This window comes from Struthio camelus, chromosome 18, assembly GCF_040807025.1.
Source record: "Struthio camelus isolate bStrCam1 chromosome 18, bStrCam1.hap1, whole genome shotgun sequence".
In the NCBI taxonomy this organism is placed as follows: Eukaryota; Metazoa; Chordata; class Aves; order Struthioniformes; family Struthionidae; genus Struthio; species Struthio camelus.
In genome coordinates, this window is record NC_090959.1 from 17,570,730 (window position 1) to 17,598,470 (window position 27,741).

The 27,741-nt window shown below is 43.0% G+C and overlaps 1 protein-coding gene across 1 annotated transcript; it reads right to left on the minus strand.

Moving 5' to 3' along the window:
• Positions 1-48: 48 nt before the first annotated feature.
• PRPF6 (pre-mRNA processing factor 6) lies at positions 49-26,929 on the minus strand. The gene is made up of 21 exons (XM_068912063.1): positions 26,735-26,929; positions 25,550-25,718; positions 24,720-24,838; positions 23,959-24,037; positions 22,843-23,019; positions 21,795-21,950; positions 20,976-21,070; positions 20,071-20,227; positions 19,689-19,851; positions 16,285-16,403; positions 15,401-15,619; positions 14,221-14,343; positions 13,302-13,423; positions 12,100-12,238; positions 11,004-11,123; positions 9,579-9,755; positions 8,581-8,714; positions 8,014-8,105; positions 5,745-5,859; positions 3,510-3,636; positions 49-2,699 (listed from the first exon to the last, which is right to left on the minus strand). Exons 1-21 carry the CDS (start codon positions 26,803-26,805, stop codon positions 2,547-2,549), a joined length of 2,826 nt encoding a protein of 941 aa, XP_068768164.1. The 5' UTR covers positions 26,806-26,929; the 3' UTR covers positions 49-2,546.
• Positions 26,930-27,741: the final 812 nt, after the last annotated feature.

Sequence of the window (27,741 nt, forward strand, 5' to 3'; positions counted from 1 at the left end):
TTCCACCATGTGAAGCAGCAACCACAAACACAAGAACATACCACTAAAGACAGGACCCATGTAACTTGTTTATTGAGCTCTATACACAGAGAAAATTTATAGGTGCCATAATCCATTAAAAAACGTGAAGACATCTACAAACATTAAAAGGTTCTAAGATTGGTGATCCCTTTTATCTAAAAAAGGGATCTAATGATCCTCCGCCACGGGAAGGGAAAGGCCAAAGATACAAAGAGCAGGTGGCAAAAGGAGTTTGGTGCTGCAAGGAAACAAATATGCCACCTGGTACAGTTCCCATTGCCCAGGTCTTTCAACTCATCCCAGCGCACAGCACGGCACTGGAAGACATTCTCTCTTCTCACAGACCGTAAAACTGTGCCCAACAAATCCTAAACGGATGCCGGGTGCTTCCGCCTGAGCGAGGGGCAGGGAAAACGGACAGATCCTGACCAGTGGGCGTTTGGCTTGAGTGAGACACTCCAAACTCTCTCCACAACTTGGGAGTTTCTCCAGCAACAAGAACCACGTCTCTGCAGTTCCAGCCATCCTTCCCCACCTTAACTGCACTCCAGCAAAAGGAGAGAACCACCACTGGGCAGTTTTGCTGCAGGGCAGAGGAATCTATACACTATCTGGACTCATTTCTCCCAAGCTCTTCACTACGCTATAGAGTGCCACAGCACCTAAAACGCCATCATCGCTTGCCAAACAAGTGGGACACAGTTCGTATGTCCGAGAACTTAGAGATGACAGTATGGAGGCAAAGTAAAAGCTATGCAGAAGCATAACGGGCTGACAAAGGACCGTACAGATCGAGAACAATTATTTTTTCAACATTCCCCCTCGCCCCCCGACATGTCCACCAAGTTCTCCTGCTCAACACAACAGAAGGATGTCTCCGTTCTCTTCTCAGAAATCCCTCCTTCCCCCCCTCATGAGTCCACATACAGGACAAAAGTGAACCAAGTCTCTCCGCTCCCAACACCTCTCACTCAACCTTTGGGAAACTAAAAGTCCACAGGGCATCCGTGATCTACACCCTTACGAAAAGGCAGCTTCACACATTTTCACCAGCTATGCAAGACAGCACAAGAGTTTCAGTTATAAATCCAAAAGAAAGCTGGGTTTTGCTTTAAGGTCAACCATTTCTACTTCGGTTTTAAGACACGGGCTTCTCAAATACGACGTCACTTTTGACAAAAGGATGCAGGAAAAACTTGGTGTAACCACCCCGGCAGACATTCCCAACATCTTTGTAGAGTGGTAGGAGCCCGATAAGGTCACGAGTTTCTGCTTTCAGACCCACTCTTCCCAGTAAGAGTCAGAGTGCAAGACCACATTCAAAGAGAACTTAAGGAAACAAAAAAAACAAACTGTATTTTAAACATATTTTCCAGGCAAGTGATAAGGTTTTCTTCTTCAACTAAAAACATATAACACACATACACAAACCTGAATATTTTTGCTAGATCCTAATACATAAGACATCTTAGAGTTTTTCATTCAAAGAATGATCACAAAAAAGTTAAGCTCTTTGGGTCAAAAATAATACAGATGATAAGCACAGAAAATTTAAGACAGCTGATAAAGGGACTTAAACTCTCTTCCTCCAATGAATTTGCTTTTTTCCACCTGCACCTGAAGAGTCATCCAAATATCCAGACTGAAAACAGTTACAACCTTAAAAACGCAGTCTCTCAACGGCTCTAATGAAAGGTCAACTCCTTCAAAAGGGCTGTTAGGGATTACTAGATTTTGCCTTGTTACTTTAAAATACCACTGTGCTTAATGAAATCAGACACCTAAAAGAATAAGGCTATATCATGTACATTAAAAAAAAACACTGAAAAAAAGGTATTTAAAATATGCTCTCGAATTTCACAAAATGCTCCATCTGCTCAGGTTTAAGGAGATCTTTTGAGTTGTGTTGCAGCTTGCCAGCAGAGGAGACAGTCAAACCAAACTTGTGGCCAAAAGAAGGGTCACCTCAGCCATTTCCCTCAGCTGCCTGGCCCTCCCCGCCCCCAGCACACTTCCACACATCTCTTCAGAGTAAATTAGGTGTATTCAAATAGCAAAGAAACAGATCTGCAGACAAAGAACCAGCACCAGATGGGCCAAACACTAAAGAAACTGCACAAAGGGTGACAGGACAAGCACTTCATGCTAGGGAAGAAACCAGAGGAACTACTAAGGAAAAAAAAAAAAAACAGCAACCAAACAAGTAATAATTAAGGCTCATATTTACAAAGGGGATTCAGTCAAAACTGCTCAACTCTCCAACATTTGCCCCAGCAGCAATGTTCAGAGAGAATTTAGATGCATTTGTGCTGCACGTAGCTGATGACTCACCGTGTGAGCCAAGAGCACTACACCAGGAAGAGGAGGAACCAGACCTTTTTCTTTCGGAAAAAACAGATCTTTCATATTGCCACCAGTCTCCGGTCCTCTAAAATCTGTTCCACTGTAAGGGCAAATGCAATGAAAGCAGGTAAGCAGACAGACTAGTCCTACAGAGATGACTGATGCAGCTGCATCAGCATACTCTAGAAAGTATTTTTAAGCTTGGCTGCCACAAGTACAAGAATCTCTCCGATCTTTTTCTGCCAGTTCTCTATATCCTTGGAGACATCGCACCAGAGCTCTCCATGACGGGGTTCAGCATTCTCGCAGCGTTTCTTCACCTCCTCTTGTTGTTCCTACAAGGAAGGGAAACAGTAGTTTGCACAAGTCTCTTAATGCCCTAGTTCGTTCCAGCTGTAGAGCCAAAAAGTTAACAATCCCCTCCCAAAACAAAACAAAAGCTTTGGATAAGTGTTTACTTTTTGTTTGTAGGCAGCGTGGCAGCCTGAGTTAAAGATCAGTGGCAGCAACCGTCCTGCCTTGCTGAACAAAATGGCCCAGTCACAGTCAAAAGCAAGTCTTGGCTACACCAAAGAAATTGTAGCAGAAACTTCCTTTGTGATGCCACTGCACGAGATAAACACTCCCACTTGACACATCTTCTGACTTCAGAGAGACCTCCCATCGTTTCAGTAACACCAGGCAGTAAAAACCACCATAAGAGATTAGAACACACTTGTTTTGATGGCTGTGTTCATGTGCAACCCATACTTGAAACTTGTAAAGAAATAGGACTAGTTACACAAATCCAGCATCGTAATTATAGGAGGGTCTTCTCCCACCAGAAGGCTTGTGTCTTACAGAAGGAAGATTGATTTCATACATTTTGGCATGAACTAGTATGACTGTGGACAGCAAAGCAGCCTGAAAGACAATTCAGCTGATGACACCACACGTGCCTGTTCACGACGTTCATTTATGACCAGGTGTGACAGCCTTCGCCTCCTCATCTTTGAGCCACACAGGCAGCAGAAGCAATGTGCTCAGCCCAGCGTTGTAGCAGTTCCCAGGACTGACTAACCATCACCAGGAAGGGATTCCTGCTACCTTCCCCCACCCTTGTCTGTGCTGGGGGAACAGCTCCTTGTTCCCAGATGCACACTCACCTCTGTTCCATGCTGGAGCTCAAATTTGTAAAAGAAAGCCCAGGCATCTCCCAGGTCAGAGTCTATCTTCACTGTTCGGTGGAACCATTCTCGGGCCTTCGTTATTTTACGCTCGCTCCAGAATAACCTTTTGAGAAAAGCAAAGCCAAATATTTCTTCTTTAGAGAAATACAGCAATCTGCGAGCACTCAAACTTAAAGGCCCTACACACATTTAAGTTCTCGGCTCTCCTGAGATGGAAAGGGCAGATTTTGTAAGACATCTGCCAACTCTCCAATCCTCTGGGAAGAAAGGAGACGCTAGAGGATTAAAAGGGACATCCCCTGCTTCTTCTTCGTTCTCCACCCAATCTAACAGGTCAAGCTAGCCCCAGTCAAAGGAAGAGATAGGTGTTCCAGAAAAGGGAAGTATTGTTCTTTGAGCTCAATCTTTGCTAAATCATCTGCTCAGTACTGCTGTTTCAGATTTGGTGTGGAAAGAGATAGCGTCGTATACCTACATCCTTCTTTCCGCTTCCAAATTCTTAGTATTTAAGGTTGGCTTTAGCATTTAAACAATCAAATAACTTCTAAACAGTTGAAAAAATATACGCAAGTCTGCTTAAAAAGCCTGGAGTCATATGTTCACATGCACTAAGTTACTGAGCTCTAGCACAGTGGACCTGTCCTGCGAGCCTCACTTTGTACAGGGAAAGGCAAGCACAGATTCCATACTCAAACCCCAGCTTGGCACTAAGCCTAGCTGTTGCCATTTCAAAAAGGTACTTGTGAATGCTGAAATTTCTCCCCAGTAATTAACCAGCTGAGTCAATAGTCTATTGGTTTCATTCCTTCACATTAAAAGAGTTCATTTGAACTAGCAAAGTCTTTATCAAATCAGTCAGCCATCCCTCATAAAGAGCTTAGCCAGTCATAAAATTATACAGCTTATATGATTGTTTTTAAGCCCTATAATACTCTTGATTGTTCAGCGTTAAATAAACTGTGATTTAAAAGAGCATGAACAATGATAGCAGAAAGGCTAAACACCTGCAGGTAGTAGCCATTTACAGAAACTTAGTTATTTTTAACAAAAAGTTTTTTGCAAGTGTGACACATACCATGTATTATTGTACCCACACACAAGTCTTGATGGGAGGTGGAAACTGTTTGTGTTGGGATTAGTCGCGAAACTGAGATTGCACCGGAAGGTGCCCGGAATCAGTTTCAATAAAGGAAAAGTTAACATTTTTCTCACTTGTAGCTAAAGCTGAACAAGTCAGCTGTCATGATCTGGCAGAACCCAGTGTTGCAGTCACTGGAGTGTATCCTACAGTTTTCTTTGGCTTATAAAAAAAAGAGCTGTGAAAGAACTGGGCAACAATTTGGACAACATGCTTCTTGCATTAACCTCTTCTGCTGTTCCCAAAGGAAGAAAAGTAAGTTTTTTTCTGATCAATATTGCTGTAGAGCCCTTTACACATCAGATCAGCCAGGATACGGAATGAGTCAATTCTAATGATAGTATTTCGTCACTGGAAGCCTCGCAACTTGACCTAGGCAATAGGACAATTCCTAATAGATTGTCTTCCCCTTAGAAGCAAATTACACCCCAGCTAGTAGCCTGCATTCCAGTAAAGGCCAAAACCGGGGGGGGGGGGGGGGGGGGGACTGACATAGCAGAATTTAAAGAAAGGAGAAGACTAGGACAACACATTACTATAGCTCGGGACACACACACACAGAGCAAAAATCGCAAACATTGAAAGATACTCCGGTAGGGAGAGAACAGACCAGAAATACACACTGTCAGCCACACACACACACAAAAAAGGACAATAACCAGCAAAAATTGTCCCCATTTTCAGAAATACTTAAAACGGATCCCATAGAAGTTAAAGTAATTCTAGCTCATCTGAAAGCACGCTCAAGCGCCATCCAAGGGACACGAAGATAACAAACAGAGCACAAACAGCAAAACCTAGAAAAGGACTCAATGAGAACTTATTATTATCTCTACTGCCGTCGCTGACCCACCACATCAGCTTGAGGGCAGGTGGAGATCTCTGGTTTTGAATCAAGGGAGAAGAACAGATTTGAGCTGTGCCCTAGTAACTGTGCAAGAGCTGCTACTTGCTTTGAGGTTTTTTAGTGCTGCTGCAGTCAGAATTGCATGGTCTTGCTTGAGTGCAATATTTCTTTACAGATGCAGCCACAAAAAAACGGTATTTTTACTACATTAAGCTTGGGAACTTACTTGGCCACAGCCAACAGCACGTGCGGGTCGTGTTCACACTTCTTCAGAGCATCCACACTCTTGGTCTTTCTTTGTGGTCGTGCTTCAAGGAAAATTGCCTCTGACCACAGGATTCCTTAAACAAGTCCAGTAGGAGGATTGTAAGTGTTATATCAGAGATTAACTTCCCTCCCTGTTATCAGGGGCCAGCGCTCTCTAAAACAAGCACTGTTGCCCCCATCCTATTCGTTAGCTGCTCCAGCCTCATCCCCAAGCTCTCCTTCTGCACAGATATTTCGTTCAGTACTCCTGAACTTTTAGCTACTGCACCTCACTGGACCCTCAGCTCTGAATGTTTCTCTTCCACAGCCTTCCGGTAGCTTGTGTTCCCTATGCTAGCAGACACTAACACAGCGCTTATGACTTTCAGGTAAGACATTACAAGCAGCAAAACAACGGAGGCTAAGCCAGAATGTAAGAACTGAAAGACATCATTTTGTCTGAATGGGAAGCTACAGTGGCAGAAGTCGTCCCCAAAGGTGCAAAGTACACCATCTGGAAACAGTTTTAAAGGTGCCAAAGAGCACCATGGTCTTACAGATGCTGGCTCGCCACACACATGATGAAGGAGAGAGCAGTCAAGAGTAGGTCCAGGAAAGCTGGGCTTAATCTCTAGGTCCTTTCATTGCCAAAAGCCAAACAGGAAATATGCTCAGAGGAGCATGAAATCTTCAGTTTCTCACGTCAGCCAGCAATACTTGCTGATCACTTCAAAGCCAAGCCTGAAAGTTTGTGTCTGCCAAGACTCCATCAAGTGCTTTCACTTCCCATAAAGAGCACCATGAGAACATACACAAGCTTCGATGACTGCAGCGACAGACTGGACCAGAACTCTCTCCTTCTTGCCTTCAGGATTTGTGCTTTACATATGCAGTCAAATCACATTTTTCAGGCCTCTGTTTTCAGACCAGCTGAGGACACAAACACCGTTTGTATTTCCGCTTCACTTTTTGTACGGTCTGCCTAGATCAGCCACAAACAATTGGAAATCCATTCAGCAGTCAACAGCAACTCAGCAATGGAAGTGTCTGGTTTACATGACTGTAGGTACCTAACCTGCTAATTCCAGCAGGCCTTTATTTTGGTTTATAGAATTTTAAGATAGAGCTGGAAGCTATTTTATATCAACGAAAACTGAGATCCTGCTGCTTATTTCCATAGCAACAGAGAGAGTCTGTAACAACGCCTGCAGTCGCAAACACCCATTAAACGTTAGGCCAGGTGATGCACAAGAAGCGGGGCTTCTGTGGCACTGTTTTGTTGACCGACTCTCACATTGAGCAGTTTGAGTTTAATCAAACCCTAGAAGTCACTTAATTCACAGTTATTTCCCTGGAACTTCAGCACCTGCCAATTAAACACCTTTCAAAACCCAGCCTGAAGGCAAACTAGAAAGGCTTGCCTGTAGTAGACTACTGTGTTTTGTAATTATGCAACATCTTCTCTCCAAAGACATCAACATGTTTAAATAATTAAGCCTTCCAATAATTCTGCCAAAAACAGGGAAGTATCATGCACTCTCTCCTCCCATCCCAAGAGGCAAATGTTTCCACTGCCGGTCTGAACCAATTGATTTAGATTACACGACCTATTTGCCTTGTTCTAAAGGAGTTAAGATAATCAGAAGGCAGGGCTAAACATTTGTGGTACGCGCTCCACTGATCAGGACTGTGACTGAGATTTGCCATCATGCAAGTTTTTAGGTGCACAGGCCTCATCAGGAATGCATCCAGTGCAGGCAAACCAACAACAGGAAGTCTTCTACAGCCAGCTGTACTCCAATGAGACAGGGAAAAACCCATCCTTTTTCTGCTGAACTTCCTAACTACAAACTCTTGGGAGTCTTCGTTCAAATTTAAGCCTCGGCATTTCTTCCTTTGCAGACTTCTACTAGCTTCAGAGAAAAGCCACCCACATCTGAGATGGTGTCCCAGGAAACCTGAGAACAAACTGCAGATGATAGACCCAATAATACACCGGATACTTCAGCAAAACAGAACCAACATCAACACCCATGACTTCTCTGGTGTAAGACAATACAAAGCAACAGGGACTGTTCAAAGACCCTAAAAATTTCCTTTGCAAGAGGATGACTGATGTCTGTCTGAGACATTACGTTGAGACCTGGTTAGAAAGGACATCATGGAGAAAGATGAACCTTTATCTACCGAGAAAATACAACTGTGTTGGGGGGGGGAGGGGTAGGGAGGGAGGGGAAGATACAGCTCACCTGAATTGGGACATTCTTGCAATGCCTTGGCCATCAGAGTATTGGCAATATTCTTTAGCCCAGCTCTGTATTCTAATCGTACAGACTCTAACCTGGCAAGGAAGAGACCCAGCGACAACATTTATGAGATCGTATTGATTATGTAGAAACACACAGTCAGTCACATGAAGGACATGAAAAATTGCAAACATCTACCCTTACCCTGACTACATATAGATGACTGACATCTTCCCATTGCTCACTGTTTAAAAATAAATAATTGTGAACTTTATTCTATAACAGCCTAGATCAAAACATCTGATAATGGCACTAAAACAGAAATGAAAGATCCCTTGGTTTTCAAACTCGCTACACTACAGCTATCAATAAAAGAAATAACTCGTCCCCAACACCTATGTACTAGCAAGGATCACCACAGCATTTCTGATTCAGAAGGTGTTAGGCCAGAGGAAACGCTAGGATGGGCATGGTCTTAAGTGCTCACACTGCTGGGAAGATGTAAAATGGTTAATCTGAAGAATGCATTGGCCTCACAGCTCAAATTCAGTTCACGTTCACACAACTCACCAGAGATCTGCATTCTTCGGATTCTTTAGGCGAGACTTTTCCAAGATGGCTCTTGCCCTAGTCAACTGCCCAACTTTCTCCTCCAGCCTGGACAGCAAGAGCCACAGGGGTATGGAATGGGGACACTTCTTCAACTGTTTAAAAAGGACAAAGCTTAGATAGTCTCTAGATTTGCAAACATCTTATAACCCCCTAAAAAAACACCCCACTCCCCACGTTCCTGGAGATTTTGGAAGAGGAGAGACAAAGCTGACTATATCACTCGCTATTTCTCCTAGTTAATATTATGGTTCAGAACAGTTAAAAAAATCTAGTTTGTCCTATATCCGTAAGAAATAGGCAACACATCAAGCATGACTGAGCTATCCACGCATCAAGAGAAAGAATACACCTCCCTTAACAGCACCTGTAGGTTGTGCTCTGTCTGGAGATAGAGGGCTCTTATACAACTCAAGCACAGCAACAGAATACGCAGAGGAGACTGCCTTTGAAGCCAAGGCAATCAATACCACAGTCGGCAGCAACGAATGTGTTTCCATATTGCTTTCCTGGCTGATGAGTTTCAGGAGCACTTACACACAAGGACACCGATAATCATTTAAAAGAGACATGAGTGCTGTGTAGGCCACCTCCTTTCAACTATGTATATCTAAGAACTCATTAACTCCTTTCTACCAAGAGTTTTACTGTCATTCCTTACAGGTCTTAAAAGAATTATTGCGCAATCACCTTTCTTTTCCTACCAGTGACAAGTCCAGCAGAGAGCAAACTCCCTCAAACAAAAAAGTGAATTTTGCCTATAGACAGTGGGATAAGAGATACATTTTTGCTAATTATTTCAAACCTCCTAATAATTCCTTCGCTATTGTTGCTACAACAGAACGGAAATCATGTCTTCTGTTAGTCTGGGACAGAGCTCTCTTCTACATTTTGCTTCAAAGACAGACATCTCTCCACACCAGAAACGCAAAGCAAACTTGCAATAACATACATCTTACCCCTTGATTGTAAGCTTCCCGTGCTTTCTCTACCAGCTCTTTTTGTTCCTCTATTTGTCCTTTCATCATCCACAGTTTGGGGAAGTCCTCATAGTGCTTCAGGGCTTCCTCACAAAGCTCCTGGGCTGCAGCAATATTTCCAAGCACCCATTCTAACTTCACAGACTTCATGAAAACCTAAAAACAAACCAGAGTTGTTTATCACTAGCAGCCATTGGAAAAACCATTGCTCTGTTAATGCAGAGGGTTCTCAGTTTCAAACCTTCATTAAAGTGTTATTGATTTGCTACAGTTTGCAGGAAAAAAAGCCCAGGTTAAGTAACAGCAGGAACATAACAGTGAGAAAGGTAAATGCAAATATTAAGGTAGTTGCAACAGTGTGATCAGACAACCTTTATCCCAACCATTAGTAGAGAGCTGAAAATTATGTAACGTTTGTGCAAAGAGCACACCTTTAAAGGCATAACCAAGTACATAAATTTGAGTCTGCTTGCCGGCTTCATCAGCAAACTCCGATCTCCCTCCAAGGATGCCTACATCCAAAGCTACCAAGACCACCTTTTCTTACTTATGGCTCTAAGTTGCAGCCGATGTCCTGCTAAATACAAACTAGTAATTATACTTTTCTGCTCTCAAGTGCCTTTCTTCTAATGAGGCATGGAGGTTACAGCTGTGAGAAAAAAAAAACTTAGAGGTGGAAGGCAGTTTAGCTACTCTGACTCTAGTCCTCCTCTTTCCCAAAGTCCCCCTCACATACGACTCGGCAAGAGAGACCTCAAGCCTGACAAGAGATTCAGCCTCAGCTGCCCTGCCTGGGCAGAAGCTCACCAACTGACAACAGAAGAAAAGGACAATTTAAGAGATCAAGAATGGAGTACAAATTTGAAGGAAAAAAATCTCATTTCCTCATAACACAACAAAGTAAAAGATAAAAGATTTTGTTTAAGTTAAAGTTGTTTTCTATGAAAAGCTGAAAATTGACAAAGTTTATTATACCAGATGCAACTCCGGAGGTAAACACAGGAGCATAACTTTAATCGGTAAACTAGCGTTGTCCTTAGCATAGCAAGCGTAAATGAGTCTTGTGTGAAAGTATTTTCTCTCCTTTTTCCAAGACACGCTTTTATGCAACATGAACATTATATAAACAGCTGTAAACTGGGAAATTCCTGACTTTTGCCATTTGTGTAAAAAAACCTGAAACCCTTCACTTGATCCTGGTCTTTTTTTCCCATCATGCCCTGATTTTGTGTCGCAATTTGCTGGAGAAGCTCTACAGCAAAGCTGCCACTTGCCTGCAAAGGCAATGGCAGGGAGCCATCCGGTCAATCGCTGAGGCCACATAACTGAAGGAACTCCTCCTTCCGCCTGGACTCCCCCATGCCAAGAGAGGTCTCAGTCTCTACACCCTTCACACAACCTTACCCTTGCAGTGGGGGCACTGCTGCGAGCTTTTGCCAGCAGCCTCCTCGCTCTTTCATATTCATTGTTTTCTGACTCAAGCTTCACGGCAGCCAGCCAGATCTCCTCGCTGTTGGGGTTGGCCTGCAAGAACATAAAATGACAGACAAATGCACACAATGAATCAACAGCAGATTTAATCCTTCGTTTGATCCAGATTAAAATTGAAATCAGAGCTTTGTCAATCCACACTAGGATTTTTTTTTGAGTTCAAGCTCCTCCCAATCTTCTCTGACCTTTGAAGTTTATAGAAATTCTCCAGAACAGATGCACACCCCAAAGATATACGCCAGTTTAGAAGTTGGATGCTTCTCAATTGTTGAAAAGCATTAATGCTTGATCTTCTGAACTTCCAGTTTAAATACTGAAAAGATCATAAAGTCTGTCACAGGGAGACCCTTGTTTTATTATCCCTGAACAAAAAATAAAATAAGAGAGCTTGAATTCCCCCTTGAGGCCTGCGAACACTGCTCCAAAACAAGTCATTTCAGTGGCAACCATGTCAAGAAGTCGTCAGGATGGTAACAAAAAGTGCCAAAAACGAATTTAGGAAATAAATACCTTTAACCTTCTTCTTCAGGAGCAAATAACTGCTGTCACTTTTTTTTGCTGCCACTTAGCTTTTGAGGCCTCGTTCCCACGTTAGAATGGTATTACTCTGCCCGTCTTTCAGTGCCTCATGGACAACTCCCCTCATTTTGCTATGGATTCGTGGTTTTGATCAAAGCCATAAGTAACGCAGTGACTCCACTGGTTAGGGCAGACCACTACTCTTTCGACTGGGCGTTTTCAAAGAACCCAACGCAAGGGGATCCTGATCCATGACTAGGGTTTGTGGGAGCCACGGTAGTAAAATTAAAAAGTACTACTCAAAGGCATAATACACTCTCGCTTCCAGCTTGCCTCTCTTTGAGCATTTTGCCATATAAAATAATCAAAGAACAGTGGAAGCCCCCTCATTTTGAGGGGCAGCAGAAGTCAAGTGAGCATCCACAGAAAAAGCTTACGCTCTGATCTTTAACAGTCATACTAACTAGCATCACAAGTCTAACATACCCACCTGGAAAGCCAGGGCCAAAATGCTTCTGGCCGCTGGCACATCTCCTGCCAGCCACTTTGATTTGGCTCCCATGAGCCAGAGCACTTCTGCTTTGGGACAGTGAGCAACAGCTCTCTGCAAAAGAGCCTCCAAGGATTCTCTGAGACAAGAGAGAGCAAGTTACAACCATTCAAAATGCTGCCAAAGGGGAGCTCACACACACCATTTCCGCTATCACTCAGTGTCACAGATATTGTTGCAAAGTCCAACATTGTAAACTTTGATAAGTTGTTTCATAACAAGGAGAGGGTGGGGTCTTTTTTCACAAGAGTTCTCAAGTCAGCGCTCCACAAACGGCTCATTGTTCAGACACCTTTGTTTGGTAGCCTCTGTGGAAAGACCCTATATTAAAACACCTAATTTGTCTTGGAAAGAGCCAGTCTTCTAAACAAACCTCAGGAGAAACTGAGACAGAAGTTTTTCAGAGTTATTACATGAAGCTGGATTGATCTTACTGAATTTCTCCCCTCCTCTAGAAAACATACTTTTCAAGCAGAACAAGGGGATTAAAAACCAGCCACCATCAGGAAATGTAAGAATAGGATCGAGAGAAAAAAATAAAAACAAAACAAAACCAAAAAAGAGGAAAATTTCACTGTCTGCAGTCACTTACACATACAAGCCCTAGTGGCTTTAATAGGGTCAGTGCCATAGGCATAAGTGATCTATTGGCAGAAAGTTTCAAATGCATTTGACAGAACTTTACAACAAACTTCAAAATAAGAAGCCAATAGCCATCTTAATTCAGAATTTGTCTGATACATATTCCCAACATGTTTCACCAAAAATTCCAGAGATGCTCAGACAGCTTTACTGATCACATGGTTTATTTATGGAAATTAAATGAAATACATACTGTATTTCTAAGTTATTTGTCATTCTCTATTCCCAAATTTTTCCAGAAATCCATTCTCAAAGATGAGAAGCCTTCATTTAAAAAAAAAAAAAAAAAAAAAAAAAAAAATAGAGTCAGAGACGCTCTGACCGTAAGAAAGAAGGTGAGGCCCACAAACAGCGCCAGCAGGCTTTCACCAACTGAACTAACTCTGCTTGTGCAACATACAACTTCACAACTGATCTTGTAGCTTTTCAACCTGCCCAATCTACCACACCGTAACAAGAAGCACAAACCCCTCCATGCCAGGACTATGCAGTACACTTACCTGGTTCCATGGTTCTTTTCAAAGTAAGCTGCTCGCAACCACACACTTTTCTTGCTCGGAAAAACTTGCAAGGCATAAGCATAAATTGCTCGGGCACACTCCAAAGCATTATGAGCAACACACTGAAGAAAAACAGATCAGAACTAAGTTAGTTTAGGGTTGGATCAAAACGAAGGGCATGAGAGAAGGACATATGCTTAATTCAACACAGAGCTGAACAAGTCTGATTAATATATAAATTAGGGCATTACAGGTAACTGAACAGCAATTATCAGTTTTAGAAAATTCCTCTCTGCTTCCTTTTTATAAGATATACCACTGTCAGCACAAGTATCACTGGCCTTTCAGTGAGACTGACACACACAGGCCAACTCGAAAAGTTATCAAGACATCGTAAAGGCTCTCAGGTGTTTGCATTTGGTTTTTCCACACGCAGAACTATAAGCGCCACAGCATACACCCACCTTCTGCAGCAAGCATAATTCAAGGCTGTCGAAATGGACATTTCTCCTGCTGAAATATAATTTACTTTTTAGTGCATGTTTAAACTACTCCTGAAAAGCATGGTAAAACTTTTACAAAGTCCTCTGCCCACTCTTATATTAACTCTTGAGCTACCATGTTTGTGCTTTCAAGCTCAACTCCAGATTCCTTTGACCAGACTGCAATCTTTGTGGACACTGCAAAAAGAGCAAACAAGCCAGCACGATTATCAACTTTTTGCTCAGGAAAAATCCAGATCTGAAAGAAGCTCCACAATACACCAACCTCCTGAGAGGTAAAATTGCACAACATCGGTCTGCATTTGGCCAATCACATGCGCTTTCACTGACAAAAAAAAAAAAAAAAAGTCATTTCCCAAGCATCAGTTCCATTCCCCTCTAATTCAAAGAAAACAGAACACCACAGCTAGACATACACTGTCTGCATCTTCCATCCAGGTATGTTTCCGATCTTCTTCCTCAATCCCAATCCCAATGACAGCTCTCATGATTGCCTGGCATGTGGCCACACTTCCAGCTTTATCACATTCCTCAGCATCCTACAAACAAGAGAAGATCATTGCCCCTTCTGAGAGATCAGCATAAGAAGACATTAGATTCCGCAACAGCAACTCTCAAGTGCAAACACAGGGACATTGTGGGTCACTACCATATTAAAAACATTACTCATTCATATCTGGACACTAACTAGTGAGACTACACTCACTCTGAAAATGCTGTAGCTGAACATACAGAAACAGCAGAAGTTGTTTGAGAAACATAGCCTGCCAACAGCATCCACTGAGAAAGAAAAAGGGTGACAATGCATGACCCTTCCAGGCTGAGAAGCCACCCTGCTTCCCTTACCCCCCTGCTCATTTTCCCTGGGCTGGGCCAAGCAGGGACTTAATGAAAAAGGAAAAAAAAAAAAAAAAAAAAGAGAGAAAAGCAGCAAAGACTTAAGAAGAAAGGCTCCTAACATCAAAACTACTGATCTTCTTTCAGCTTTGGATTGATCCTCAAGTCTCAGAAAGGGCTAAACAACTGAGATTAAACAAACATACACTCAACCACTTAAATTACACATACAGAAGAACGCTTTTTCCTGACATATAGAGTTCTTGGAAGGCCAAGCACGCTTTGCTTAAACTTGTTGAAAAGATTTCTGAGCAAAAAACTAACATGGAACAATTCTAGCCCTTCCTACAACCCTGTCTGACAAAGACCTTTTTGGCGAACAGATACCTTTCAAGCGAATAAGGACGCATGCAAACAATACATAAATGCTTCAATAGGGGCTTAAAGCCTCTGTCCTTCCTAAGGCAGGAGGAGCTGCTTCAACTTGAAGCTGCTTATTTTCCAAGACAGACTAAACTAGACATTCCTCAGCTCAGCACACACAATGCTGCCCCAGTGCATCACTTAACCGTGGACTTGGTCCTCCCCAACAGACTCTTTAGTCTCACCCACTGAATTTTCACAGGAGTCACAGACCTCCACTGATAAGCCTACTGCAAAATAACTGTTTCATAACACTCAGCATCAGGAGCCTTCAAAACAGAATCTAAAGAGCTCAGCTCATCCCGCTCTCTAAGAAGAGACCGAGCAAGCAAATACCTGTATCCATTGCTCTCTGTTGATTTCCACACCATTAGCCCTGAGAGATGTGATGGCTCTGTCAATGATTTTCTCCACCATCTGAGTGTTTCCATTGGCTTCCTCCAGTTTGGCAGCAGTAATCCAGATGTGACGATCCGTTGGAATATTCTCACGGGCTTTGTTTAGCACTTTACGAGCATTCTCGTAAGTCTCCAGTCTTGCCAGTGCAAGCCAAAGCTGCAAAGCAACAAAGGAGGTATTTTAGATTAGAACAAGGAGATGACAATGCCTCAGTATAGCGATGTCGGCCCAGAAGAGATAAGAAGCTCTATGCTGTTTGCTACAAGTTGGCAGCTGTCCTCATCATGTAGTATAACCAGGCTGCAGAATGCCACTATAGAAACAGTACATCCAGAGTTTACTACTGCCCTTAAAGTTAAATCCTAATCATTACAAGATATTATCTTCTCTTTGCTGATCTGCTGCGCTAGTATTTTCTGTCCAGATCACCTTTTAAACAGCTGAGCTTAAAATTCTTTAGTTCAGAAACAAATAATATCGTTTCAGGTTTCCTAAGCTGTACATGTGCTTGTTTTCACAACTGTCAAGGCACTAAACGTGAATGCAAACGTGGTTAATTTACTGCCGTGCCTGCAGTGGCCATATTAGCATAACTAACATAACAATTACACAAGAAAATGAGGCATATAATGACCGCCAGACAATTAACTCGGGAGAAAAAGAACACAGTCCGCTACTCATCATATCCTTCTGACTGTAGCATAAAATATCTGGTAGAAAACTCAGAGTGCACTCACCTGCCTTTTGTTTCCAAAGTCTATCACTAACCTAAAGCACTATATGCGGGGGAGGGTATTTTATTTTACTTTTTTTAAACTTACTTCAACACTAGTCGGACAGCATTCCACAGCCCGACTTAGCATGATCCTGGCGTCCTCAGGTTCTTCTAACTCCACTGCTGCTTTCCACAAACGCACTGAATTTGGAACATGCTCAAGGGCTAGAGAGGCAAAATAGTTATGTGAATTATGACAAAGAAGCTTACCAAAGAGAGCTATATTTTTTCAAAGATGATACATTAGAAGTTTTGCCCACCAAAAAAATACAGATGAAGTTTCTCGAAAAAGAGAAAGTGTGGGATCTATACCGCCCAAAAAAGGCCTTTTTCCTTCTCCAAGCAGTGACAGAAAAACAAACTGAAAAAAAAGCTAGCTTAAAATACTGCTGGCACCAATATTTTTAATAGCAGTATCTATACTAGCCTTATAGAGTTTCAACAAATGAGAACGTAAAATCAGAAAATAAAAACGGACTTAATAATTTCAATTGGAAACAAGTTTTGGTCAGCCAAGGGCCTTACCCCGTACAAACGGTAATTGCACCCTCTTCCGTAAAACACCCAGCTGAACGGTCTCAAGTCTCAGCACGGTCTACGGACATTCTGGAGCCTGATCAATATTTTACTTAAGAAGTTTTCTTAATACATACCAATCTGGTATAAAATCCCAAATATACAAGGGTTAAGTTCTACAGGACTCTAATAAAAGATTTACATTCTTTACAACTTTCATGCCTCAGGAAACTGCATTAAGACATATTACACATCCTGTACAAACAGGGCTCATTTGACAAATCTATAAAATCCTTATTTGATCCGATATTTTGAAATATATGAGCATATATGGGATCTTAAAAACTGGGAGACCCAATAACGCTGCGTCTCCCTTCAGAAAAAAAAAAAAGTTTGATTTTAACTGATAACAGCCCTGTTCCTTAATTGTTGAAAACACCCCTTCGCAATGGAGCTTTCCTGTAGGCATCTACTGACAGCTTAATGGATACCGGTTTAGCTTTCCAAAAAATTATCGACCCGCTACCCAAAAATAAAACAAAAGGATGCATAAAAGCTTAAAGGTATCGCAGGGCAACGTTAACGACCCAAGCCACAGAATTCAAAGTGTTCTCTCAGTAATCCTATATGGGTTCCATCTAACAAAGAGTCTTTCAGGCTTCTTTAATCTTGTCCAAGCATTTTCTACTCCTGGCAGAAACTGCATTCTCAGCAGACTTTCCTAGATGTGCTGTCTGAAACATTAAACTCCAAACAACAGCTTTCCTCAGCCTGCCTTTTCATAACCTTGTATCTTAAAGTGACATTGAGAAATTAAATAAACTTTTTTTTTAGCCTTTCCTTACTCCAACTTACACAAAAGATAGTCACACTTAGGGCATAATTAGTTTCATTGCTTCCATGGGGATGATACACAAGCGTGCTATAGTAACAGAGGATAGAACACATCCTTCTTCAATAAAAAGTCTAACTGTAGGACCACAAACAGGTGGGAACATGCATCTCAAAATACTTTGAGACCAACTAGGCTTCTAGTCAATGGTGTTCCTTTAATTACTCTTGCAAAGGCCAAGGCACTCTGCTGAGCCCAAACTTCACAGCACATCTGAGCTTTACAAAAAATACATAGAATATTTACAAGTAGCAGACTGAGGATTTGGGCATTAACTGTTCCTCGTTGAGTTTGCAGCAGCGGGAGATGTTTCTGAAGCGTTTTAAGTGAGTTATATCAGCCTGCAAGAGCTGAAAGCACAACTCAGCAGGACAGAGCATGTTTTCGTAGATACAGCATTCAATTTCAACACCTCAAGATGTATTCTGAGGCACAGCTTGCTCTCTCTCTAGTGAGAGAAAGGCTTTAGAAACTCTAGAGGTTCTGCTGGATGGTACGAATACGCACAGTCAACAGACAGAAGAGCAAAATACGTTACGGAAGACTGCAATTCAGTGACGTTACAGCCTTTCTTATTTTTGGATAAATACTGAGTTAAACTGCCTGTTATCTAAGACTATGCAGCAAACACTTCCAAACCATCAGATTTCTGATGTTCCCTAGGTAGCCTAGGAGTGCCATGAAGCTGACTGTTAACATACAGAAATTAGAAACAGCAAGGTAAATATCACACTCCGTTCCACAAACGGTTTTGTATCAGAGCTTACATAAACCGACACGAGATGTCCTCTTTTAGAAAACACGTTTAAAGCAAAAGAACAGACTTAGTACTTAACGCAGAAGATGCTTTCCTGCACAAGCCAGACTCAGAAGTCTGTTTCTGCTCACGTAAGTGTTTTTCTCGCAGAAGAACGCATAGTTTCACAACAGTAGCGACACTCCACAGAGCACTGCACTGCTTAGCCAATGAAAATTTTAAAAGCAACACCATAGTTAATATCTGAACTCTCACAAGTTCAAGTGCAACACCAGCAACCTTGAAGTCCAAACCTTTTATCCATATGTTGACACACGCAATAAAGAGGTCATTTCACCACAGATAAGCAACTTACATGCACTAGTAAGAGGTGGGAGGTAATTTACTCCCTTTGAAGCAAAGTCCTTTAATACTGTGGACTGCTGCACACAAACTCAGTACATACATTAAATCCAGATTCTTTTCTTTTCCTTGCCTAGAGTAAAGTCACAAGAAATAACTGATATAGTTCAATAGTCATGAAAGATTTAAACTCTACCAACACAGGCACAGCAGCTTCAGGTAATCAAAGAATTAATGCTATGAACCTGCAAGAAAGACCTGGGCTCAGGGCAACAAAACAAAGGGGCGTTTTAAGAGAACACGGTTTTGGAAAAATTATAAATTCCACAGAAGAGGACAACCTCTGAGTGCAATAGGATAAGAGATGCCAGGTTTTGCGTAAAGCACCACTAAGAAAAGCTATTTGTCATGAATACAGAAATTACTAAAGCAAATCTCAAGGTGCACCAGGACCAATGATACGAGAACCTCGAGGCCTCTAAAGCTCCTCCACCAGAGGAGCTTTACCAGGTTATGGACAAGTTGGAACTCAAACACAAAATCTGATATCCTTTCCAAAACATAGCACCAGAAGATATGTAGAACAACATTTTCCACTCAGAGCACCACTTTTTAATTGCTTTCCTCTATCTTTCTAATTTTGTTCAAGTTGGAATCGTTTTTAGTAAATGAAATGGCATTTTGCATTTCCTCAGCAACAGCAGCTTTCTGCTTAGGAGTTTCACAAATACTACATGAACTCCAGTCTTCGACTCAACAGCATCAACTTCCCCAATTAAGGCATACATTTATTAACAATGGCACGCTCACCAAGGAGGCAAAAAAAAAAAAAAACCCACAAACCACTTTCAAAACCTAAAGGCACATCCTGAACAATTTACAATACAATACCCACAGAGGCAGACTTAAAGGTTTTGTTTTCCTCATCTGCAGAAGTTCTCACCTTTCCTAAGGACACGTTTCTTTGCCCGTATATCTGTCTCCAGCTCCGCTGCTCTTATATATATCCGGACAGACTGTGGAAGGTGGCGGACAGCTTGGGCCACAACAGCCTTGGCTGTATCCCCAGGCTGCAACCGAGCAGCTTCCAACCAAACATCTTCACTCTATCAGGAAAGAAAAAAACCTTCCTTTGTATCCAAACAAGTACTATGAACAAGGACTTAAAACTAGAGCCTTTAGCTAAACCTGTTCCTATAATACTACAGATAATGAAACCGGATCAGGCTATACCTGATTACAAGTGGCAGCATCTCTGTAAGCTTTAATCACAACCTTTTCCTAAGGGCCTGCAAGGATCAGCAGGGAAGCAAAGCAATTCTGACCTTGGGGCACATCTCTGTTCCTTTCATGATGAGGTTTCGAGCTACTTGGAGTTTGCCAGTGACTTCCTCCAATCGGGCTGATGCTATCCAGGCTGGCGGGTGATGAGGATTGGTCTCTCGTACAGATTTCAGGAGCAATCGAGCCTTCTTGATATCACTAGCCAAGGTGGGGGGACAGGCAGAAAAATTTTTAGCGTGCTAGCAAACGAACTCTTCCGAATCAGTAAGTGCTCTACGGGCAATTCTTCACAGCAACGCTCAGATGCACAGTAACCAGGACCTCAAACTCTTCCATGCCAGTGACGCATTGCATACTACCACAACGATCTTACAAAGAATATAGATTAACACAGCAAGGTTACAAAGAAGGTTGACTATTTGAGTACGCCTTTTTTTTTTTCCCCTCTCCTTTTTTTGGGGGAATTACAGTCAGGCAATTTGCAGCTGAAAGCTGATAAGCACAAGCGTTGATGCTAAAACTTCACTTAAACCAACACTTGCACATATGGCTTTGACTTAAATAGCAATTCTTTATGCAAATAGGTGTCAGACTTCAGGTTACAGAGGTCTTCAGCAGTCAGTCAAGCCTAAATTAGCTCTACGAATGTACAACTAACTAGATTGTTTCCTGGCCAGCAGGCAGCCACATACGGCCACTGTCTGGCATGTTAGTCCAGGAACAAAATGGAAACTACCCTTACAATTAACATATCCAGGTCAGATCCTAAATAAATTAATTGAAAGCACGTGCCATACCTCAGGTTAAAAGAATTCGTCCTCCAAAACCCATCTAGCATCTTTTACAAATTCAAGGTAAGCTGAAAACCACCCACTCAGATTTCCATTCATACGCAGGAACACAGCTGTTACTAAAGGCTAAATCAGCTAATCCTTCTTAAACTTACTTGATATCACCTCCATGTGTGGGAATCATTGAATTCAAGTCTGTCAGATATCCTTTTGGATCCACTACAGTCTGGCCGCTCACAGAGTCTGACACCTAGGAAAGCCAAGCCAGCGCTACTGAAATGAATGTTCATAGCACCACTGTTTATCTGCACACATTAAAGACGGGAAAAGATGCTGCTGCTATACAAAAGACCTCTAGATGTTTAACTGTTACCAAAACCAAGGAAGGAGGAAAAACACAAGCCCTTATTACCTTCATTTTCACTTCTAAAATACAAAACTAAGGTTAAGCATTTTGCACCACTGAAAATCCAGAAAACATGCAGCTTGGCTTTCAGTCACAAAAAGGTCTTGCAGCCTTGCCAGCTAAAGCCCATCTGTTTAGTTTGAACCAGATTTGGATCAGGGTTGGGGGGAGGGGGGGGGAAATCAATGAAAACCAAAGCAAGCCAACAACACTGTAAGAGCAATATTTTCAGGAGCGTTTTGCCCTGCGTAAATCCCTACATATGCCAGAAAGGATGCCTCCCGTGGTAAAACTACCAATGCTATTCGTCTGAAGTCTACTTCTGGAGTGACACTCTATTCTCCCGTAATGACCAGGGGCAAACTGTTGTCTCTCAGGAAATTCTATAAATGTAGAGGACACGAGATTCAGGGAGGAGAAATGCAAAATCATTTCTAGGCAGAACTGCGCTATATTTCTTGTATCAAATGCCCAAAAAAAAGTATTCTAAAAACCAGACCTCATAAACAGCCCCATACCACCAACTCTGGATGCATCTGCAACAAATCCTGCCTGCTGGTGTCCTTACCTGGCTTAGCCTCATATCCATCAAGGTGTTCCTCGCTTGGCCAATCTTCCTCATATCCAATTCACCTGTCCCAGGTGTCATTAAGCCTGGTGTCATTCCTCCTGGATACGGAGTATTCAAGCCCCCTGGATATGGGGTATTCAAGCCACCAAATTGCTGAAAAGAAGAGTGAGAAAGATGCGTTCCAAGATCTCTTCTGCGATTTCAAAAAGAATTCAAGCTGTTAGCCAATCTGCTCCTATTCAATAACTACAGAATACAGATGCCAAAATCCCATAGGTACTTCTGAAATTTTCCCTAGTACTGATGACTATACAAGCAGAACAGGGGCTCTCATGAATCACAACACAATTCTCATACAGGTGTTGCAAATCCACAGGGGATTCCACAAGCTTAATCAAATCAGTGAAAATATGTAATGAGAAACTAAATGAAAGATGTGAGTACAAGCATCTAAAAAGAGCACATTTAAACAAGAACATCTATTAAGAAGTCACACAGACATGTGGCGCCAATTCAGGGCCAAGCAGTTTCTTCTACAACCAGATGACCACAGCAGCCTGCAGCTTCATAGAAGTGAACTAAATTATGTGCCTTACCATCAGTTAAAAACAAAACAATTTCATAATAAACTCCTAGGTGGAGCAAGCCATTAGGGGAAGCTGAGCTTTATTTGTTGTTCCATGTTTGCAAAACATTCAGGTATTACAAAAATGTTGATTATGCTCATTAAAACTCCTTATTACCATTCTATAACCAGAGAAAGACAAAAACATTTTCTTTCACATTTAGTATGAGATCCCAGTTTTTTCCCCCTCTCCATCATCCTCAGGTTTTGTCTAGCAATGGGAATGCACAGAAAGACTCAAACAAGCATAGGAATTTAACATCCAGCAATTCCTTGGAGAGGCTCACAAACTACAGCTTTTTTTTTTTTTTTGCCCACTTATCTTTTATCCAAATGCCATTAATGAAAGGCAAAGCTTAACCCTGAGCTTTACTTATAAGGGATGGAGCACATCTTTATCACGTTTGCTTTTACACTCACTGTTTGGCGGGGGTCCACAGAAGTGTGATTCTCCCCCGACTGTAAATGCTTCGCAAAGAAGCTATCAGGCACAGGAGTCAGTTTCTCATAACGAGGATTCCTCTGACGCTTGTTCCTGGCATCACCAACTTCCGGAATACTTAGCCATTCTTCTTCTGTGACTTCTGCTAGCTTCCTCTACACAAACATGAGTTGTCAGGGTTGTCAGCATTATTCACTTTAGAAACTTGTTCCTTTTATTTTAACTGCTCATATTTCTTAATTTTCTTCTTGAAATAATTATAGACTCACTAAAAACTTGAAGGTCAAAGATTAATTGGTTTTGTTTGGTTGGTTTTTAAATCTAGCACACCAAAGAATTAAGTGCATTTAATCAGAATTTGGTCTTAGTCCAGGCTGGGATTCCAAACCAATTTGGTTTTTAAACCGAGTGCTACAAACACTCAGATTAATCTCAGAGCTCGCAGCACTGAATGTTATATTCCTAAGTGTTAAACAACAGAAACCAGGGATAGTTTTAAATGATGCCTTTTATTTAATAGAAGATTTAAATTCAGGAGATCCTTCTCAACTATTATTCTAATACTAACAAATTAGCAGCCTCTCAAAGACAGAAGCTTAAAACCCTCTTGAGGGCTGATCGGAACAGTCACAATACAGCACAAAACAAAGGCCTATGACCAAAATTTGCATAATTTCATTACGTTGTGTATCCACAAGAAAAGCATTCAGACAGAATCACTGTATCTGCACACGCCCCTACAAAGTAGCTGATAAAACACCTACTTCTACCAACTCCGATCACAATTTTGCATAAAGCTATACGTAAAGATAACATTGCTTTATTATTTACTGCAGATTCCATCACCATTTTACTTTAACTTAACACTATCAACTATACTCTCTACAACTGTTGGCTAAAGATTATACTGCCATACTTGAGATAGTTTCAAATCAAGAACAGTTTTTTCCAATATAAAATTATTTTAATCTGGAGAGCAACAAACTATTTGCATGCTAACAGACAGAATCTGCGCAAGTCAACGCAAAACATGCATCCATCTCCCATATGTCATAAAGACAAAAGTCATATTTAAGAAAGCTTTCTCTCCTTACTTTCAAGTCTGAGAACTGCTGCTGAATTTTGGGTCGTTCCATACGGTATTTTTCTATCTCCTCTTTCTCTCGTTGTTCCCTTAGGAAAAGGGGTACTGAAGTTATACTCAAAGTAACACTGAGCAAGTCTTTATCTAAAGCATTGTTATTACAGAAAAATGTGTTTGATCAGAGGTAAGGCACAAAAAACATTATTATTCCAAGTTTAGACTATCATCGTCTATAACAGCAAATTAAATAGCTCATCAATTAAGACAATGTTACAGTGTCAAATTAGACATTTGCAACCAAATCAACTTCACTCTTTAACCTCCACTTACCTGTAGACCAGGCAATAAACTTAAAAAAAATTAAGTGACACTCACGGGTTTACAAGACATCTGCATTAGATGACTTCTGTAACAATTGCCAGTGTATCGTACAGTAGGTAATATGTCAGAAACATTAGCTCAGCATCTCCCTAAATCTTCCTAAGGAATTACAATGAAGCAATTCAACCAAATCTACCACTGAAGAAAATGGGCAACAAGCACAGAGATACGCTCAGGTTAAATTGTGCCAAGTATCCATAGCTCTTAAAGCAACAGTATCTAACGTACAGCATTAACACAAACAAAACCAGCATCTGCTTCTGAAAATATATTCAGTAGACAAGGACAAAATTTGAGTTGAAAAACAGAAGAAAACTCTGAAATACAGACTAAATAGAAAACGCAGACCAACTCAAAAACACTCCTTGCCAGCATTGTAACTAAGCCTACCTTCTTTCTTTTCTCCGTTCATCCATCCTTTTATCCAAAGCTGCATAAATAGCATCTGCTTCCTCATCGTCTTTTTCATAGGGACCACTTGAGAACAGGCTCCCAGCATACCCATTGAACTAAGAATAAAATAAATAGCAGTTCAAAAAAAGCTGAACCTGCAGTTTAGAACTCTTTATGTACCTAGTACAGCCAACAGTCATGCAGGATAAAGAAAACGCATGAGCAAACTATTTTTAGTAACACTGCATCACACTAAAACATCCCTAAATACAAACAACTTTCTTCTACCGCAAGAGCCGATTCTCCCACACCATTTCAACAGCAAAACTTTCTATTAAGCAATAAACAAGCTCCCCAGTAGAGAAAAGCCGTTTTGTTCCATTACCCAAAAAGTGTTACTATTGAAATCAAACAAAAAGAGTAACACAATAGTTAACTAACCAAAGCGTGATTTAAACACAAGAGACTACACAGACCGCGTAAAAACAGAACTATGTCAAAAGCTTAGATTTCATTTTTGCAGCCGAATAAAAGATGCGTCCCATGAAGCACTTAAACTAATATTTTACCTATGGATTTCTTCCTAAGACTCTCAGGGCTCTGTATATATAATTAAATCACACATATGGATGAACACCAAAACAGAGATCTGAAAGCACTATGCTATTATGTATAACAGGGTCCCAATAAAAAAAAAAAGAAAGAAAGAAAACAAAAAAAGAGGAAGTGCTGTTAGCTGACTGAGGGTTTTACGACAAGAGAGCAGGAAGCTAATGGGCTCCTCTTCCACTAGGGAAAAAACACCTGAAGGATGATTAACACATCACCTCATCATAATTGGTGTCATTCAGATCTTCGTCATCATCATCAGCCGTCTGATTCTTCTTCATTTGATCCCCAACCGTTCTTTTCCCTGGCGGAGCATGACGATCATCCACCGGGTCATTGGCATCACGTGCTGGGCCGATATCAGACCGGGTGGTGAAACCTGTGGCTCTATGTTGACAGACCAATAGCAGCTATTTACAACGCAGCAGTGCAATCACTACACAGAGTCTGTTAAAATTACTTAAAACTAGAAAATTTAAAAAAACACTTCATTCACAGGGATGGCATTACCCATCCCTACTGTTCATGAAACCCTTTGGGAACAATTGTCCTTTTATAGGTATAACTTTATTTATAATGATACTAGAATCAAGTTGTCCTGCTCACCCCCTCACCATCCATCACCTTGTACCCAGAGATGCATTCGCTTTTAAAGTCTATCCATCAATGGCATGCAGCAAAAAAGATTATCTACATCCTGCAGGTTGTAAGGTGCATACAATCAGGGCAGAGGCAGACACGGGGGCTCTTCAGAAGCCCCATATTCAGCTAGTCAATGCTTTCCAGGGCCCAGCCTACAGGACTACATGCCCCTGTCCACAAGGATGCCTCAACCCAAAGCAAAGACACGAACAAATCATGACAGAGAAAACCAGGATGCAAATCCGCTGTCACCCAAGAACAACATAGCTCCCCACCACCACAGGGCAAACCCCTGCTGCCCATGCATCACCAGGACCTGCCTGTTGTTTTACCCTATAACTGCCAGCACAAGCGTGCCCTGATTTTAATGACTTCTACCGAAGCCCCCCACGCGCACACGCAATTACGACACGAGCGCACAAACCCCGGGTCAGCGGCAACACCCCTCCTAACGGACAACGCTCAAAAAACCCTCGAACTCATCCCCGAAGTCGGCGTTTACGTAAGAACAGCCTATCGAAAAGGCAGACGCAAACCGCCCAGAATGAATAAAACTTTAAAAAGCGGAGCAGGGGCCGCTGGGCACGGCCTGCCCCGAGGGGACGGCGATGGGCGGCGGGGCGTAAAACCGGGCTCAGCCTGGAGTTGGGGGAAGGGGCTGCGGGCCCGCGGGGGGGCCAGGGGGACCAGGCCGGGCCGGGCCGGGCGACGAAGGCCGCGGAGGGGGAAGGCGGGCCGGGGGTGGGGGGGAGGGGGCTCACCCGCGGCCCAGCCCCGGTACATAGCCCAGGGGCGCGGGCATGCCCAGAAACGGCTTCTTTTTCTTGTTCATGGCGGCGGCGATGGCGGCGGCGAGGCGAGCGGCGGAGGCGGGGCCGCTCGGGAGGCGGCGGCGGAAGCGGCGGCGGAAGCGGCCGCCATCACAGGCCGCGCCGCGGGGCGGGGCTACCCAGGCGGCCCGCGCGGCCGGAAGCGCGACCCGGCACTTCCGCTCCGCGGCCGGGGAGGGAGGGGGGGGAGGAGGAGGGGGAGGGAGCGTCCCTCGCGCCCCCCGCGCCCCCTGGCGCCCCGGGGGTCCCGCCAGAGCCCGGCGCGCATGCGCACCCCTGCCGGCCCCCACCCCCCACCTCCCCACCCCCGGGCGCGCAGGCGTTGCATGCCCGCACGTGGGTAACACCCCGGTGCGCGCGCCCCGGGCAGGCGCGCGCGCGCACGCAGGAGCGGGCACGCACAGCTGCACCCGTGCACGCGCGGACGTGCACGGCGCACCTGCACACGGTGCACAAACCTCTGCATGCGTGCACGGGTGCCCGTGCACCTGCACATGGGCACACCCTCGCACACAGCTGTGCATGCACCCGCGCACCCACCTCCGTGCATAACGTGCATGCCTGCACGCACACCGCTCTGCACGCATGGCACGCACGCATGCACCCACCCACCCCTGCACACACGTGTGCCTGCACACCATGCAGGTACACGTGTACACATCACACACGCGCATGCACACCTGCACGTGCGTAAAGCTGCACACCTGCGTGCATGTGCATGCACACCTGTGCACCTGCACACACCTGCACCTATACATCTGTATGCACGTGCGCACAAACCTGCGTGCACACACGTGGCTCTTGCTCCGTGTGTAGACCACACCTTTCCACCACAGGTATGCCTGCTAACAAGCACAAATACGTGTTAAAGCCTCACGCGCCGCCTGCATAGGTTCCAACCCAGCTTTCCTGCACACGCGTCCTTGCCTGTGAGGAGT

Bases quoted from the DNA above. Each gene is read 5' to 3' on its own strand.
- PRPF6 (XM_068912063.1), bottom strand. From the start codon at position 26,805: ATGAACAAGAAAAAGAAGCCGTTTCTGGGCATGCCCGCGCCCCTGGGC. The intron at 23,020-23,958 runs GTAAGGAGAGAA...ATGTTTGTGTAG, and splicing joins AGCAGTTCTCAGACTTGAAA to AGGAAGCTAGCAGAAGTCAC. The intron at 20,228-20,975 runs GTAAGTTTAAGA...CACCTTGGCTAG, and splicing joins ACACATGGAGGTGATATCAA to TGATATCAAGAAGGCTCGAT.